The sequence below is a fragment of the Lygodium microphyllum genome, chromosome 7 (assembly GCF_053477565.2).
Source record: "Lygodium microphyllum isolate KBCC chromosome 7, Lygodium_microphyllum_v1.1.10, whole genome shotgun sequence".
Lineage (NCBI taxonomy): Eukaryota > Viridiplantae > Streptophyta > Polypodiopsida > Schizaeales > Lygodiaceae > Lygodium > Lygodium microphyllum.
In genome coordinates, this window is record NC_141141.1 from 78,532,138 (window position 1) to 78,548,165 (window position 16,028).

At 37.8% G+C, this 16,028-nt stretch overlaps 1 protein-coding gene across 2 annotated transcripts in view; it reads right to left on the bottom strand.

Annotated features, from left to right (window-relative positions):
* Nucleotides 1-452: 452 nt before the first annotated feature.
* The window catches only part of LOC148033617 (bHLH transcription factor RHL1-like), a 46,345-nt gene continuing 30,769 nt past the window's right edge, over nt 453-16,028 (bottom strand). For both annotated transcript variants that reach the window (XM_087681529.1, XM_087681530.1), the window contains exons 5-7: nt 1,406-1,471; nt 1,160-1,228; nt 453-1,057 (exon numbers count right to left, since the gene is read on the bottom strand). In XM_087681529.1, the coding sequence (XP_087537655.1) occupies nt 575-1,057; nt 1,160-1,228; nt 1,406-1,471 (618 nt within the window). In that variant the 3' untranslated portion in view covers nt 453-574. The remainder of the gene's footprint in view (nt 1,058-1,159; nt 1,229-1,405; nt 1,472-16,028) is intronic.

Consider the following 16,028-nt stretch of genomic DNA (forward strand, 5'->3'; position numbering starts at 1 on the left):
AGAAGTGAAAAAGAAAGTGACGAGAAGAGAGAATGACTAGAATAAGAGAAAGAAAAAAAAAGTAAAAAGCCATTGAAGTTAAGAGCAAGGTAATTAGGACGGTAATAGGACGGTAATGTATAAATGTATCAAAAGATGAGAAAAATTACATGTTCCCTCTTTTTATACCGATGTCAATGTGACATGGTATTACTATCATTTTCATACTAAACCACTATTCTTCCCAGCTTCTTACAAACATGTAAAGCTTCTAAACAAAATTCTTAACCTGAATCTTAACGCAATGAATGGATGAACTTGACTTACACATAAACTTGATTTGGACTTGAAACCATGACTTAGCAAAGACTAAAGGACCAGCAGAGGCTCCGGAAACGAAACACATTCAAACATGCCCACCCAACAAACTTGTTGCTAAGATTTGTCCCAAAAACCAATACACAAGGACCAGATTTACACACCCCAAAAAATGCATTTGTAAATCTCAATAACAATCCTGTGAAAACCTTTACATTTTTCTACTTGACCTGAAATTCCAACAAACTGTAGGTAGCACAATCCCAACCTTGCACAATCAGGTGGATGTGTCCATGTTTGTATTTAATCCATTCATTAAAGTTGATGATTGAGCTAATGATACAGAACCATTACTTATTCCAGCACCAACCAGCTGCACGTTGGCCCTTTGGTTCATTGCACAATCAGTGTTTGCATTTGTGGCATTAATTCCATATGTTCCTGTAGCAGGTGGCATCATCAAGCTTGCAGCCACATTATTGCTGTGTGCAAGGAATGATGAGAACATCCCCATTTGTAGCTGTTCGCTGCTGCTAAGTACTTGCTCAACCTGACTGTTTGATGTTTGGCTTGAACCGGTTGAAATTGCTGTGGCCAATGATATGGGCATGAGACACAAGCCCTTGCTTTGAAGGTATTGCATGGCTGTGCCCATATCTTCTTCCATCAGGCTCGCAACTTCATGTTCAGCTGCTGCCATGGCGTCTTGAGAAGACCCTGAATTTTGACCCAATGCTGCTGCTACCAATGTGTTCTTTCCCTACCATCACCAAAAGAAGATCTGAACCAGAAAGCATCTGTAACTTTAAACAGAACTGCACGCTCAGTGCATTTAATGGGGTGGTTACAGCTTCGAAATTACCTCAGCAGGTAGATCTGCAACAAGAGGTGCAACTGCAGCAGCACCTCCAAGCCTGCTCATACTAAGGACCTGTGCTACTTGAAACACAATATCAGAGGCATTTACTACATATGCAAAGAACATTTGTCCCCAACTTTCTTGCCCAAAAAAAATTTGTGTGTGGGTTCTCCAATATAAAAGCATGTGGGTGTGTTTTCCAAGTTTTTAAAAGTAAATCAGCCTAAATTGAGACAAGACTGCTCTGACCTTCACTTGCAGCTGCAGAAACTTGACATACTCAATAATTTCATCAAGCATTGATGCCTTGTCAGTCTGCCAACAAAACCAAAGAAAATTTTGGTAGTTGAAATCTAAATCTAATTAGTCGATTAAGAGGAGTACAAAGGGCACTGTTTGTTACCAAACTTGAAAAACCTCTAGCTTTGGCAACCACAGGTGACAGATCTTATATATCTTTAGGGTTCAAGCCTGTGAAAGTTTACTAAAACTGCATGAAAATCAGACTCTCAAAGCTCCATAATCACCACCCCACCTAAACCCACACACGGTGCTAAGGACCACACATGCTTGTCCCCAGTACTAAGTTCTAACATGCATGCAATACCTTTGACCTCCCTGCAAAATGACTTTTTACAAGCCCAACTATATTGACAACCCTACTTTCAGTTCTGATGGTCACACTCTTGGGAGCTAGGATCCCAAGTTATTCTTAAATAACTTCTTATGAGGAGTTTTTGTTTCCCCAAGCAAGCTGTAAAAAGAATTCTACAATTGTCGATATTGTACATACTTGGTCTAAACTTAAGCTGTGAAGATACAAAGAATTCTCGAGCCAAATGGTAAATATTTTCTAGAGGCTTCACCACAAAAATAGAAAAGGAAATATGGCCAACAGAACATATTGGCATTGAGAAAGTAAAATTTAAGGCCTCAATTAATGGGAAAGCTACCATCCATTTGGCCTAATTTAACTCTTAAAACAGTCCCAAAAAGAATCACTTATGAAAAAGGCACATTATTTTTGGCAAGAGGTCAAATGCCCCAAAACCTTCTATAAAAGGCCATTTTGTGGGCATCCTCATCGATCCCTCCTCATTATCATATTCCCACTTCTTGCCTTCAGCCACCAACATCCTCCCTGCTGCCCATCCATGAACTCAAACTGCTCCAGCCTATCCAAGACCTGCTCCACAAGCTGCCACCTCCATTCAAGAGGTGCCATCCTACCCAGAGGCTGCTGCCAGGATGTGTTTTGCTGCTGCCCTGCCCTGCTTCATTAGTGTGATCTGTTGGTCATCATCGCCTGTTGTGTAGATTGTGTTTTCAGCTGCCCAGCTGTGGTCTACATCGACATCCTACGACCTGAAAATCCATATTTATGGAATTGGAAAGTAAGTTTCAAGACTACTAGTGAAACTTCCAAGGCATGAACCCATCTATTAGGTTCTAAAGCTTGGCTTTCCAAGCTGAGTTTTTTTTAATACATCCACCTAACTGACTGAAACAACTCTAGCTGCATATCTACCATTAAGATTTGGGAACTTGGCAAAGCTAGAAGCTACTGTTATATGCATGTATACCTTCACATCTTTTCTTATCAACGTCACTCCTAATCAATAGTACTAGCTAGCTCTGTGGAGACAACTAGCCCCGTTCCATGTTGCTCTGGGACAAGTTCAATAACAGACATCAAAGTCATGTTGGGATCCAGCAATTGAATTACCAGCAAACATGTAGGGGGTTGAGTCTGAACTATATCAATACTTCTAAGTCTTACTTGCTTCCCCATACAACCCTATCAAGTGATAATTGATCCAGCAAGCAATAACAACTACAATAGTCTTGTAGATTGATACCCTAGTGCCCATGAAGCCAGATGCCAGTAGTCACAGTGTTTTTCCATATGCATATGGTTGAAATAGAAAACGTATTGAAAAAACCACATACTTTGCCCAAACCAAAAAAAAGAAATGACAACTGCTTTCTTTTGCCCACAATTTTCCACTCTTTGGGGCATTTTTGCAGTTGCCATGTCTCCAAGCATTGTTTCACACTCTCCAGAGTGTATGCACTGCAACACAAAGGCAAAACCAGTCCACGACCAGCTGTTGACTGCACAAACCAGTAGCTTCAAAGTTCACATAGCCCGTCTCTCACCTATGCACGGAGGCAATGTCATATTTCTTCTACTGTACTCAGTGTGTTTGTTAAGAGAGAACACAAACAAACTCTCTTTCATCATCATGAAAGGCTGATTCAACTGCCCGCGTGTTTTCATCTGCAATACATGGACTGATTTCTTTCTTCTCTCTTGGTCTTTGGATATGGATTTTGAAGAAGTTTCTTTTTTTCCAATACGAGTTATGGGGATGGGAAGGGAAAAAAGCCAAGAAGGGATACTATCACCATTCTCCAAAAGCTCCCAAAAGGCATGTGTGCAATGAAATGCAAGCATTGTACACATACGTGGCATGGTGGTCCATCATGCATAAGAGTGCATATTTAGGCCCCAAAAGGGTGTGGTGTAAAAGCTTGCGAAGCTCCACCACTGGATGTCAAAGAAATATGCAGGAAATGACATACGAGGATGCACCAAATGAGGTAAATTTCGATACCAAAGTGGCTAGTTTGAGTGAGCACAAGGAGCTTCTATTGGTGCAGATGTCACGTGTAGGATGACATCCTCAATGAGTATACATGTTGTTTCATCATCAAAGAAACGTCTACTAGCATTCAAGGAAATTTGAAATAGGCATGCAATCTTCAAGCAAGAAAGATTGCAACTATGACTGTGCACACGTTTTTCTATGATGAAGGTATCCCAAGATTAATGTGAAATCACATTTCTTTATGGACATGGTAAGGACAATTGGAGAGGTGGGGCCTATTGAGAAACCACTTCTTCAGTTTACACACTTCAATTAGGGTTTCACGCTGACAACCCCAAAAGTGTCCACATTTTGACCATTTCGTCAATAGGGTCCCACACAGTGGTGTGCCACCCTAGACAGCTTATGCCTATAAATAGGCCGTCACTTCATTCATTCTTCACCACCACTACCAATCACTTCAATCATTCTCCACCCCCTCTTCTTCGTCGCTCCGACACTTTCCTTCTCTCTCCGGCCCTTCCACTACCCTCACCCCCCTTCTAGTGGACATTGCAATTCGTGGTTCATGGTTGCTTACTCCATCTTCATCCTCTACTTCAAGCGCCCTACTCCTACGTTTGGAGACTCCACCCTATTGGTGTCATCATCTAACAATTGGCAACTTCTATCTCCCGCCTGGCGGTATCAATCTGCTTGCATTTGGTTCTTCTCCACCTAGCGTCATCAATCCTAGCTTGGCATCAGCCCTCTCCTTCTTGGCATCGGTATTCAAGCACCTCGCATCAACATCTTGAGCCCCTAGTATTTGCGTTTTACAGCCTAGGGACATACTCCACATCTAGCGTCATCATCCAACACTTGGTGCCAACATCTAGATTGCTTTCCCTACATTTGATAGCTCTGACACACTTTGGGATTTGCATTTGCTACCAAGCCACCTCCCCAGTATATGAGGACTGCGGTTTTGCTCCCTCAACACGTAGTGATCATCTTTCTTATCTCCAATAACATCAAAGGACTATGGTTCACTCCCTCCACAGTTCTCCTTCACCTTTCAATAATTACTTCGATAGCCCACTACCCAAAGGACTGCATGTTGCTCCATTCGTTGTGCAAATTTCCCACAGGTGCTACCACCTGATTCAAACAGAATATTGATTGCTGTCAAACTTGCTCTGTACAATGAGTTACAATGAGAGCCTTATATAGGTGAACTATGAGAGGCAAAAAACCTTTCCCACGTAGAAGATTGGAGCAGGGGCATCTTATAAAGTTACATAAAGTTATTTTTATGCCTTTGGCAAGGAACAAAGAATCGGGTTTTGATAAAGGGGAGTCAGGAATATTTTACATCAGGAATAATTTGCTTTTCTTCAAGGTGGTTTTCGGGAAAGTAAATCAACTACAGTGTTTTGGATTCCCGACACATGCTCGAATGTGACATCCAAAGCATCAAAGAACAGTGACCACCGAAGTAACCTTTTGTTCCGTATTTCATTTAGTGCATTTTTTGTCAAGTAGCCTAGTACATGTTTCAAATCAATTTTGATTGTGAAAGGGACAAATTCGATGAAAAAGAGAAAGGCTTTGATAGCCTTAATCATTGCAAGGATTTCTCTTTGGTAGGAGGGATAATTCTTCTAAGTGTTTGAGAAAATCCCAGAGGCATATCTACAATGGTACAGTGCTATAGATTCTTTTTCTTCTTCACAAAGATATGCTCTCCATCATTTCAAGGATTTCTCTTTGATAGGAGGGATAATTCTTCTAAGTGTTTGAGAAAATCCCAAAGGCATATCTACAGGAGTACAGTGCTATAGATTCTTTTTCTTCTTCACAAAGACTTGCTCTCCATCCTGAGTCGGATGAATCCGTAAAGAGGATGAGTGGATGGCCACATGGCAACCTTAATGGGGCAAGATTGCGAATTAGTGTTTTTATGTTCTAGACAGCCAAAGTATGGATTGTTTGCCAGTGAAAATTATCCTTTCTTAGTTTGTTTAACTGAGGTTAGGCTATCTGGCATGTCCAAAATTTTCTTCAAAACATGATCTTGTAGCTTAATCTGTCCCTGGGTTATTTCAATTCCAAGGAATTCAATAGAAGTTTGAAACATTAGGGACTTTATAGGTCATAAAACCATTCTAGCTTCTTCTATAGCAGTAGCAATCTGAGAAAGATGATTTGAGTGATCTTGGATAGTATCTGAAAAAACCAAGATATCATCTATGTATGTTAGGCAAAAAGGAAATTTGCCGAAAACAGAATCTATCATTTCTTGGAATTTCGTTGCAGCAACCTTGGTACCAAAAGAAAGAGTTGTCCACTGATAGTGACCATGGAAAAGGCAAAAAGCGGTCTTGTGTCTGTCTGCTTCTTTTAGCGGCAATTGCCAAAAACCTGACTTGAGGTCAAACTTACTAAATACATTGGCTTTTTTTATTCTTTTCAAAAGTAAATCCTTCAAGGGGATAGGGTGTCCATGGCCGATGAGATATTTCTTGAGGGGCTTGTAGTTTATCACCATTCTCTTTTTTCCTCGCTTTTGCTCGGAGTGCTTATTGATGTAGAATGCCTAGCAAGCCCACAGGGATTTTATAGGTTCAATCAATCCTTTCTCTAACAAAGACTTTATTTCCTCTTTGCAGAGTACTAAGTCTTCTTCTTTCATCCCTTGATGAAGAGTCTTTGTAGGTACAGCATTTGGCTGGATTGGCAAGGAGATAGCAAACTTTTCTCTTTTCTCCTTATAGACTAAAGGATCTTCATGCATAAACTGTTGAAGCCTTGTTTTCAAGCTTTTTATCTAATCCTCATATTTCTTCATTTCTTGCTTTATCCAATATTTCCTTGCTGCTAGTTTATCACGACCAATAGTTTCAGTTATGGAATAAATTGATCTACCAATCTTGGGGAGTAGAGGTAGTTCTGCCTTCTTGTCATAGTAAGTGACACCAAAATGATTTGACCAAAAAGTATCTGGGACAAGATGTTAGAGAATATCAATACCGATCAAAAGATCGTACTACATATGGCGCATGAGCTGAATTTCAATTGGCACTTTTAGTTTGCCAAAATGGAGATAGACCTAAGTCACACGAATAAGAGTGATTTTCTTATTATTTAATAGCTCCACTATGATTAGAGTGGTAACTTTTATGCAATTTCTTGGAAAAAGCTCAAAAGGGGCAATAGTTAACCTTGAACCTGTGTCAAGTAGGGCATCCACATACAAAGAAAATTATGGCATGTTTTTTGCTGAACACATATCATGGAAAGAGGACCACTAGTATCCAAGGCGTTAGCCTTGAATGTCTGTTCTTTCCTTGGCCTAATTTGGTTGACTGGGGTTGTTGGTATTGAAGTGCTAGGAGTAGCTTTTATCTAGGAAGTAGAAGGTATGTCTTGAAGATCTCTTAGAATAGTTGTTGTTTCTTCTGCTAGTTCTTTCTGGCTGGAGAGAATCCTTCGGTATACTTTGCATAGTGAATGTATTTCATACTGCATTTGGGTAAATGCCTTTACCATTTCTTCACCAATTTGTTGAGTAGCAGTTGTTGTGGGTGTTAGAGATTGAAGTAATTGTGATGCAGTCCTGGGTTGATGTATGCTTTCCAACTTGTGTGGCACAAACATGTTATGCTTGGTTCTTGGTCTCTGGTCCCAATGTACCTGGTTTAGACAAGTCATAAGGGTTAGCAAAAAATTATTGTCTTATCCTTATGTTTCTTATGCTTGGAGGAAGACGTATCTATATCAGAATCTTATGTTGATTCAGAGGAATCAACATTCTTTTGTTTTCCTTTAGAATCTTTTGAAAAACCAGATTTGGGATAAAAACTGAAAGCTGAAGCCATAAACTTTTGCTTCTTGTCTCTTGGAGAATAGGATTTATGAGCATTGACAGCATGAAAACTTGAAGAAACAATTGTATCTTCATCTGTGACTTCTGTTGCATCAAAAGCAGTGTCTTCTGATGTACAGTCTTTTGATTCTTTTGCAGTATGCCAAGAGTGGGGAGAACTTGATTCAGCTTCTGAATTATTGGTTGACTCACTTTTTTCTAAAATACTGGATTCCGTTTCAGTTTCAATCATATCATCATATGAGTACCCATCTGTAGAATAATCTGTTGTAGAGTATTCTGCTAAATCATCTGATGAATTTGAGTCATAGATGTGCATGTTGACTTTAGCAAAATTGTTATGATCTTTTTCTTTTTTTGGACATTTGTTTGTCAAATGTGAATGACTTCCATAGATGAAACATTTTAGATCTTTTTTTTTTAATTCATTTGTGTATTCTTTATTTTTGTATTGTGATTTGCCTTTTGAGTATCTGTACGACTTTCTCGAATGTTTTAAGTATTTATAGCCACAATGTAATCCTGTTTGTTGAAAAATGATTTATAATGGAAATAGTTTCTGTGATACCTAGAGGAGTGACGATATCGATAATGACGATGACTGTATTTGGATGGATTGTCACAGTTGCATTTTTCACATCCAAAATCCATAGTAAACTTGTAAGCTTGCCTACAGATTGACTGAGGAAACTTTTGCTTTAATTTGGTCATTTTTTAATGGTGGCAAACCTCTTTCACTATTTGTTCAATTGTGTAAATGATTTATTCCACACTGTCTGTGAAATCTCTGTTTTTTGTTTTCATTCTTTGTTTGCAATAAAAAGGAATTGGCTCCGGAAAAGAACAAAATAAGTGTTATTTCATAGTATTGTCATGTGTTCCCAAACCCTCATATAATAGATCTCTCATGTAGATCAAGTATTCTTTATACATGCAAGGGTCACAAAGCTTAAACTTGAAGAAAGCTTGTCGAGCTTCCAAAACGTCGTCAAGCTTATTTCCCACTAACTCTCCCAGTAATAATTCAAAAAATATTTGTACAAGATTAGGGTTTTGTGCAATGGCCAATTTTACCTGTGGATGTATGGATGTCCACTAATACTTGATACCTCCCACAAAACCATGGGTGATGGCATTCAAAATATCAATCCTGTTGGTTTGCGGCTTGTCAACTATCTTCTAACATGCATAAGCGTACATCATGTAAATCAATAATTTTATTTCTTTTGATATTTTCCCATCAATAGACTAGACAGAAAATGAGCCAACTTTCTCAGAGACTCCAATTTTCTTGTATAAGTCATTGTGACAAGTTTTGGATGCTAGACTGGAAGTAGTAGCATTCAATGGATCAGTTAGAGTAACATGATGCTGATGTTGATGAGCATTCGTTTAGGCTCTAAGAATGCTTGTAGGAGATTTGAACCTGTGAGGATTCATAGATGAGAATTCTTCTTCGATTACACTTTCACCATTTGCATCTGAAGATGTGATGGCATGAGCCATTCTTTCCTCAAAATATGCTTGATCCCTGTAAATCTTTGTCATTGCATCTGAAGATGTGATGGCATGAGCCATTCTTTTCTCAAAATATGCTTGATCCTCAAAAGATGTGAAGGTATTTTAACTGTTGGAGATTCTCTGTCAAAAGATCAACATGTAAATCTATTGTCTTTAGTTTATCCAAAAATACAAAAGCAACAAAATAGAAAGGAATACCCTTATATATACCTCAGATATATTGCTATAGGTATTATCTCACTGTTTAGAAAATGCTTAAATACATCCTGCATGGCAGCAGTTTTAGATACACGCCATTTAAATTTGCATGATATGATAGTTGGAGCTGCAATATCACCACTGTCAAATGGCCCCATCTTCTTTGAACTAAGACCAAATTATATTATAGCAATAGATGATCCTTATCTTCCAGAACTTCTTATGTTACATATCAGAACTATAGGCTTGCAAATGAAAGCATTCTCTGCACACCTTGCAATTCAGTATAGAATGGTTTTCTGTTGTATGTCTTTAGCCATCCCCACAGTGATAGAAGGGGTTAACTCTTCTAATGACAAAGGCAAAACTATCATCATGAAGTTCGATGAGGTTACACAAAGGTTTTTACCCGATTGTGTAAACTCATCTGAGATAGAGCTGCCTATTGAATGGCAACTTGATATTAGCTCTATTAGAAAGAAAGAATTACTTTCTCCAAAAATTATAAAGATCCAAAATATAAAAGGAAAAACATTATTGCTTCCACAAAGACAGATGCTTACAAATGCTTCTCCAGAACAATCATCTTCAAAAGCAGTGATACAACCACAGTTGAGGGTTTCTCTCTCTCAGAGAGCAAACACTTTAAAGTTTTACACTCAACAATGCTCACATAACCAAGTTATTCATGGAGTCTGCCAACATTGTAAAAAGCTTATTGAAAAGGCTACATCTTTTGTAATCAATGCTCTTCAGACTTTTGAGTACGAAGAAAATCATTATAAGGCAACTCCTTATCTACGACCCCAAGATAGTAATTATTGGTCAGCAGAACTGCAAGCAGTCAATTGGACACATCTTGCACTAACAAGACTCATTGAGAAATGAAATCCTTACAGCAGATCACAAATCAATTGCTTGTCCTCTGCCAGCAAATACAAAAAAATACTATTGCAAAACCAGCCAACACCAAGCAATGCAACAGACTGGTCCACATCCTTAAACAAACGGTTACATAAAGGTTGGACATCACACTTTTCTTCTTCATCAACTCGTACATTGAACATCCATATTTCTCTCAAGGGTAAAGAGAAAGAAATCATACCCACAGGAAAAGGTACCTCCAAGTCTACTGAAGGCCCTACTACACCCATACTTCCTAAAAATGATCTATTATGCTATGAAAATCTACAAGACACAGATTACCCCAAAGATATCCGGCAACAAATTCAAGATATTTATTGCCAACCTATAGGATCATGGTTACATACATCACAGGAAACACAAGAATCACCATTGTTCCAAAGTCCGATCCAGCCAAGATATACAGCACTTGATTTATCAAAGTATCTGGAATTTATGTTTCCAGATTGCTCAGAATTTGATTACAAAACGGCTTTTGATGACATTGATCTTGATCTAGAGAAAATCAAAAGGTTTAAGATAAGAAAACAAAGTTCTTGATCAAATACCCTTGTGTATTGACCCAGAAGAACAAGACAATGAAGATTTTACCCGTCATGTTTATAACAAGATCAACTCTAGATATTTGGGTGAAAGTATACAACAAACTCCATCAAATCTACCACTCGTCGAAACACCTACATGGTATTATAGGGATCAAGCATATTTTGAGGAAAGAATGGCTTATGCCATCACATCTTCAGATGCAAATGGTGAAAGTGTAATCGAAGAAGAATTCACATCTATCAATCCTCACAAGTCCAAATCTCCTACAAGCATTCTTAGAGCCCAAACGAATGCTTATCAACATCAGCATCATGTTACTCTAACTGATCCATTGAATGCTACTACTTCCAGTCTAGCATCCAAAACTTCTCCCAATGACTTCTACAAGAAAATTGGAGTCCCTGAGAAAGTTGCCTCATTTCCTATCTGGTCTATTGATGGAAAAACATCAAAAGAAATAAAATTATTGATTTACATAATGTACGCTTATGCATGTTAGAAGATAGTTGACAAGCCGCAAACCAACAGGATTGATATTTTGAATGTCATCTCCCATGGTTTTGTGGGAGGCATCAAGCATTAGTGGACATCCATACATCCATATGTAAAATTGGCCATTACACAAAACCCTGACCTTGTACAAATATTTTTTGAATTATTGCTAGGAGAGTTAGTGGGAAATAAGCTTGACGAAGTTTTGGAAGCTCGACAAGCTTTCTTCAAGTCGAAGCTTTGTGACCCCTGCATGTATAAAAAATACTTGATCTATATGAGAGATCTATTATATGAGGGTTTGGGAACACATGACAATACTATGAAATAACACTTAGTTTGTTATTTTTCGAAGCCAATTTTTTTTTATTGCAAACAAAGAATGAAAACAAAAAACAGAGATTTCACAGACAGTATGAGACAAATCATTCACACAATTGAACAAATAGTGAAAGAGATTTACCACCATTAAAAAATGACAATTAAACCAAAAGTTTCCTCAATCAATCTGTAAGCAAGCTTACAAGTTTACTATGGATTTTGGATGTGAAAAATGCAACTGTGACAATCCATCCAAATACAGTCATCGTCAGCATCGATATCGTCACTCCTCTAGGTATCACAGAAATTATTTCCATTATAAATCATTTTTCAACAAACAGGATTACATTAGGGCTATAAATACTTAAAACATTCGAGAAAGTCGTACAGATACTCAAAAGGTAAATCATAATACAAAAATAAAGAATACACAAATGAATCAAAAAAGAATGATCTAAAATGTTTCATCTATGGAAGTCATTCACATTTGACAAACAAATGTCCAAAACAAGAAAAAGAGTATAACAATTCTGCTAAAGTCAACATGCACATCTATGACTCAAATTCATCAGATGATTCAGCAGAATACTCTACAACAGATTATTCTACAGATGGGTACTCATATGATGACTCATATGATGATATGACTAAAACTGAAACGGAATCCAGTATTTTAGAAAAAAAGTGAGTCAACCAATAATTCAGAAGCTGAATCAAGTTCTCTCCACTCTTGGCATACTACAAAAGAATCAGAAGACTATACATCATAAGACATTGCTTTTGATGCAACAGAAGTCACAGATGAAGATACAATTGTTTCTTCAAGTTTTCATCCTGTCAATGCTCATAAATCCTATTCTCCAAGAGTCAAGAAGCAAAAGTTTATGGCTTCAGCTTTCAATTTTTATCCCAGATCTGGTTTTTCAAAAGATTCTAAAGGAAAACAAAAGAATGTTGATTCCTCTGAATCAACAAAAGATTCTAATATAGATACGTCTTCCTCCAAGCATAAGAAACATAAGAATAAGACGAGAATTTTTTGCTAACCCTTATGACTTGTCTAAGCCAGGTACATTGGGACCAGAGACCAAGAGCCAAGCCAACATGTTTGTGCCACACAAGTTGGAAAGCATACATCAACCCAGGACTACATCACAATTACTTCAATCTCTAACACCCACAACAACTGCTACTCAACAAATGGGTGAAGAAATGGTAAAGGCATTTATCCAAATGCAACATGAAATACATTCACTATGCAAAGTATACCGAAGGATTCTCTCCAGCCAGAAAGAACTAGCAAAAGGAACAACAACTATTCTAAGAGATCTTCAAGACATACCTTCTACTTCCCAGATAAAAGCTACTCCTAGCACTTCAACACCAACAGCCCCAGTCAACCAAATTAGGCTAAGCAAAGAACAGACATTCAAGGTTAATGCCTTGGATACTGGTGGTCCTCTTTCCATGGTATGTATTCAGCTAAAAAACATGCCACAATTTTCTTTGTATGTGGATGCTCTACTTGACACTGGTTCAAGATTAACTATTGCCTCTTTTGAGCTTTTCCCAAGAAATTGCATAAAAGCTACCACTCTAATCATAGTGGAGCTATCAAACAATAAGAAAATCACTCTTATTCATGTGATTTAGGCCTATCTTCATTTTGGCAAAATAAAAGTGACAATTGAAATACAGCTCATGCACCAGATGTAGTATGATCTTTTGATCGGTACTGGTATTCTCTAACATCTTGTCCCAAATACTTTTTGGTCAAATCATTTTGGTATCACTTGGTGTAAACGCCCCGAACAACGTAGTATGCTTAACAATTATGATATTTGCTTGTTTTCGAGATTTAATATAAAAGAGAATGAACACTTAAAGCTGAAAATGAAAATTACTCACAAAATTACAGCCATGAAAATGTAAAAGTAATGGAGACAAGATTGAGGGTTGAAGATGGGCAACCCCCCCCCCCGAAGGAATGTATTTCTGCTCAACCCAAGTCCCTTAGGGAAGAGCTCAGTTACAATCAACCTGAGAGTGAGAAGAAGTAATTCTCACTCTCACAAGATCATGCAAAGATGTACAAACACACATGCATTATCTATTATGCAATGATAAGAACTGATTTCTTTATAGTATGAGAGAAGAAAAAGGGGAATTCAGCCTTTCTCCATCGTTGATCAGCAGTACATGGATAGAGCTTGCTTCTTGTAGCTAAAATGGAAGAAAGAGCTCAAGAAGGAGGTGTTGTAATGAATTTACAAGCTTGCTGTCTTGAAAAATAACAGTGACAGAAGAGGGAATATGGAGGAATTTGATAATGAAGAAGTGGGGGATGATGATGGGGATGGATGGGGCCAGTTTTTGGCTATCTGTGGGTGCTGTACATGAGTTTACAGCAAAGAAAAATGATGATCAATGAAGAAAAACGAGCTCTTATTTATAGGAGAGGGGAGAGCTAGTACAAAAGGGGAAAGTGGAGTAGCACAAGACAAGTGTCCAGCCACATGTCATGAGATGTGACAAGTGGTGGGACACTTGGAAACTTGTGTAACAAGTGTCTTGACACTTGTCTCTTCTCTATGGCCTTCCTTTTTGAGTTGAATACTGTCAAGAATAGAAACAACCAAATTTAGTAAGCACAATCAGAGTACAGAACTTACTATTTTTAGAATGACATCCCTATTTTTTAGGACTAGCATTTTTAGGCTAATTCGAGGCTCCTAAAATTTAGGGACCTCCTAAAATTTAGGGATCTCCTAGAATTTAGGGACCCCCCCAATATGGGTATCATATGAAAGCTTTTTCCGTGTACATCGCAAAAATGGTATCCGAATCTTCATGTGACTTTCCTATGCAAAGAAATGTGCATTTCAAGCTTTCAACCCACACATGCACATTATACAAGCATTTCATGATCATGCCATCTTGTTGATTGTAACTGTCTATTCTAGTTGATCTAGCCCACACTTCAAGGCATCAATCCTTTCTGTGTGCGAGTCTAACCCTGATATGCGTGAGTTCTAGTCACAGGCGCCCAATCGGGTCATATAGGTGGAAGTGTGAACTATCTTTTCTCTAACCCACCGCGTGGGTCCACCATAACCTGTGACCACTCATCAGTGGCCAGCTCCAATGCACTTTTCTTTATATCTAATTAGTGCAAAGGAAATAAATTTAATAAATCATTATATAGACAAATTAATGAAAAAGGATACAGATTCTGTTTCTATAGAGTTGTGACACTTGGATAAGAAGGCAGAACTACCTCTACTCTCCAAGATTGGTAGATCAATTTATTCCATAACTGAAACTACTAGTCCTGATAAACTAGCAGCAAGGGAATATTGGATAAAGCAAGAAATGAAGAAATATGAGGATCAGATAAAAAGATTGGAAACAAGGCTTCAACAGTTTATACATGAAGTTCCTTTAGTCTATAAGGAGAAAAGAGAAAAGTTTGCTATCTCCTTGCCAATCCAACCAAATGTTGTACCTACAAAGACTCTTCATCAAGGGATGAAAGAAGAAGACTTAGTACTCTGTAAAGAGAAAATAAAGTCTCTGTTAGAGAAAGGATTGATTGAACCTATAAATTCCCCGTGCACTCGGAGAAAAAGCGAGAAAAAAATATAATGGTGATAAACTACAAGCCCCTCAAGAAATATCTCATAGACCATGGACACTCTATCTCCTTAAAGGATTTACTTTTAAAAAGAATAAAAAAAACCAATGTATTTAGTAAGTTTGACCTCAAGTCAGGTTTTTGGCAATTGCCACTAAAAGAAGCAGACAAGCACAAGACCGCTTTCTGCCTTTTCCATGGTCACTATCAATAGACAACTCTTTCTTTTGGTATCAAGGTTACTCCAACGAAATTCCAAGAATTGACAGATTCTGTTTTCGGCAAATTTTCTTTTTGTCTAACATACATAGATGATATCTTGGTTTTTTCAGATACTATCCAAGATCACTTGAATCATTTTTCTCAGATTGCTACTACTATAGAAGAAGCTAGAATGGTTTTATGACCTATAAAGTCCCTAATGTTATTGAATTCCTTAGAATTGAAATAACCCAGGGGTAGATCAAGCTACAAGGTCATGTTCTGAAGAAAATTTTGGACATGTCAAACAACCTAACCTCAGTTAAACAATTACAACAATTTTTAGGTTATTTAAATTGGATAAATTTATCAACTCCTAATATTGCCATATATCCAAAGCAATTATATCCTTTACTAAGAAATGATAATTTTCACTGGCAAACAATCCATACTTTGGTTGTCCAGAACATAAAAACACTAATTTGCAATCTTCCCCCATTAAGGTTGCTATATGGCCATCCACTCATCCTCTTTACGAATGTATCCGACTCAGGA